Genomic DNA, 2,797 nt, shown 5'->3' on the forward strand with positions numbered 1-2,797 from the left:
AGACTCGTAAACACACTCATCCGAAGGAAACATTAAGGAAACGACTGGTTTTGCTATCCCCTAGTCCTCTTCCTCCCTCAATCGCCGCCGCCACCGTGCCGCACCGCGCCATAATACTTGCCCCTCTAAAACGGGTGTAGGCTTCAGTAATTAGCATATTGTCACCAGAACCATAAAATCCCTTGACTGTTTGCATCGCTATATCGTTTCAAGCAAGGCCTAACAGTAAAATACACTACTGCTAGGAGGCATGTGCAAATGGACTTGTAGGTGTCGAGACAAACGGTGTAACGGAAATGAGCGAATGATGAATAAAACGGTGATGAGAGGTCTGAGTCAGTGATGGACTAAACAAATGCTACCGTGTTCGTAAAAGAAACTACTATTAATGGTAAAAATACGCCGGCGTGACAGGTAAAAATAAACGCAGATGATTTTGTGAGTAATTTCAACATTTGATGTAACGTACACGAGATTGGCACAGCTCGATTGTCCCTGTTCGAAGGGTTTCGGTGGAGCATCGTGGAGGAGGCAATGAAGAAAGCGAGGGTCAGGATCAATATCCGGCGTCGTCAACACGACCAGTCGATAAGCGACATTCTTCAAGAGGAAGACCACATGCATCCGGGAGACCATGGAAACGCCTGCTCCCTAAAAGTAGAGAATGTGTAGTCAAAAGTATGCAACTACAACAATCGCATCTGTACGATTCCGATGGATTTTTAGGTTTTAAGCACTCAAAAATAGAAAATCACAATACGACCAAGTCTAATTTTCAGGGATTATATTAATTTGCCTTTGAATTACTTAAATCAAGTTAGAAGTACAAATAGTTATTCCAGCCAATTATTTTTTGAAAAAAAAGAGTAGAACTACGAAATCGTATTGATGGATGGATGGAAAACCCGATTGGCACATTTAATAAAATTACTACAATGTGAGGTGAACCTCCAATCGGGATAGTCGGTTGGCTTATGCAACCAACAAAATGCATATCTCCGGGGAAGGAAGTTTACTGCAGGCTGTCTGAAAAGTCTGTGTAAGCTAGACTGGTTTTTTCCCTTCTTCCTCCCTTCAGTAAGGCACAAATGTGATGTTTGCACCTCTTCTACCGAATGTTTCTCGTAAATGAGGTTCTGGAATGAATGAAGTAAATTACTGGATTGTCTACGTGAGACGCTCCATGTTTATAGATACGAACAACACAGTTAACTGCAGCACGCAAGTTTAAACTGTTTGGTAAGCATAGAAATCCAATTGAGTTCAACCGGAAACGAGCCGAAGAAGTGAAATCCTCATCAAGGCATCAAAAAGTTAACCGTGATAAGGACTCCAGATTGCAATACGGTGTGGATGAAGTTTCAATTTCACGCCCAACACCACCCTACAATAAGTTGCATTGTTTTCCTATTTGAAGAGACCATAGAACAATTATCAACTGGAAAATGATTCCATCAAGCAACCACGGTTACTCAATTGGTCTTAAATACACATGCAAGAACCAAATGCCGAATGTAATTCCGGTGCGCCGGTAATGAATATCTTTCGGTGTAAATCACGTATAACTGATCCCTTGCCTGAGTAGGCAAGGAGGGTTGATCACATAGGAAGTCAAAATCTAATGCCAAATATCAGTACAATTACTTCCTAGCTATGCGATTTCACTGTAAATACCATATGAAGATTAGAGCTTTTGCTTTAATACTGAAGGAGTGTTAATTATGCAAGGATTTAAGGATTTTCCGAATGCAATCTCATCTAGATTTGAAGTAGGCGCATATCTTGCTCGGATGAAATAATTTCCTCGACGTACTTTCGTATCATTAAGATGACGCCTTCGGGAGTAAATTAGGCTAATTCCACATTCACACGGATGACTGTACCGGGATTTGTTGGTGATTTTGGCCAAATCAATTCAGGCGAATCGCACCTGTGCGGGAGTGCTTTTTCCAAAACCAGCACTAAGTAGTGCACATCTAATGGAAGTGACGAGAGAGGGAGAGGTCAGTGAGGTAATCAAACGTATGGTTATATTATGATTATAAGGAGTAGTTGGTGATGGGGTCATTACGGTGCTTGATTTTATGACTACTGGCCGCTTGGTAGATCCATAAAAGCAACCTTTTCGGCGGCCGTCGATCTCAACCAACCATCCATCCGTCAATCGGCAGACCTGATGAAAAGCCGCCCTACAGCTAGAGTCGCTCAGGACATGTATTAAGTCGTGTCAGCATCAGCAAACAGGCTTATTTATAATTCACGCGTTTCATTACGTTAAAATCCGTTTCTATTGCCCGTGAATAAACATTTGATAGGTGGAAAGGCAATGTCAGGATAAGCAGAGCATGCAGCACTGCAAACGATTGTCGGTTCACTCAATCCTTGGGTTCCCTCAGCTTGCAGTCACATCAACATGGACCACTTTGCAGTCCAAAAAGTTTTAAATGAGATGGGCATGCAATCAAATAAGCCAAACAGGTAACATTACTTTTCCACTTAAGACCAACAAACATAATAGAATAAGTTCTAAACAACACGCTGATGATTTACCAAACCTTTAGGCGATGAAATTCACTTCCAAGCATTTTTCGGAGCAAAGCACGACTTTAACGTCTGAAACTCAGTTGAAGAAAAGGTTTAATGACTGGCTGCAAGAAAAAACGCTGTCCGTTACAGCCAAGTCGCAAAAAAATCGCCTCAGTGCTAATAATAATTGCCTGAAACATTGTATACCTGTTCTGTGGGGTATTTAGTCAGAATCGTTGATAACATTATATTTAGGTAGAACTTGCAACAG

General features: G+C 41.4%; 1 protein-coding gene across 1 annotated transcript; it reads right to left on the minus strand. All coding sequences in view use genetic code 11, as the record gives it.

The window, feature by feature from the left end:
* Positions 1-16: 16 nt before the first annotated feature.
* EGR_07177 (hypothetical protein) lies at positions 17-636 on the minus strand (the record flags this gene model as incomplete). Its single annotated transcript, XM_024496426.1, has 2 exons — positions 17-125; positions 470-636. The coding sequence occupies 2 exons, from the start codon at positions 634-636 to the stop codon at positions 17-19; spliced, it is 276 nt and encodes a 91-aa protein (XP_024349181.1).
* Between the last annotated feature and the right edge of the window lie 2,161 nt (positions 637-2,797).

Source organism: Echinococcus granulosus (assembly GCF_000524195.1).
Source record: "Echinococcus granulosus chromosome Unknown EG_S00071, whole genome shotgun sequence".
NCBI lineage: Eukaryota > Metazoa > Platyhelminthes > Cestoda > Cyclophyllidea > Taeniidae > Echinococcus > Echinococcus granulosus.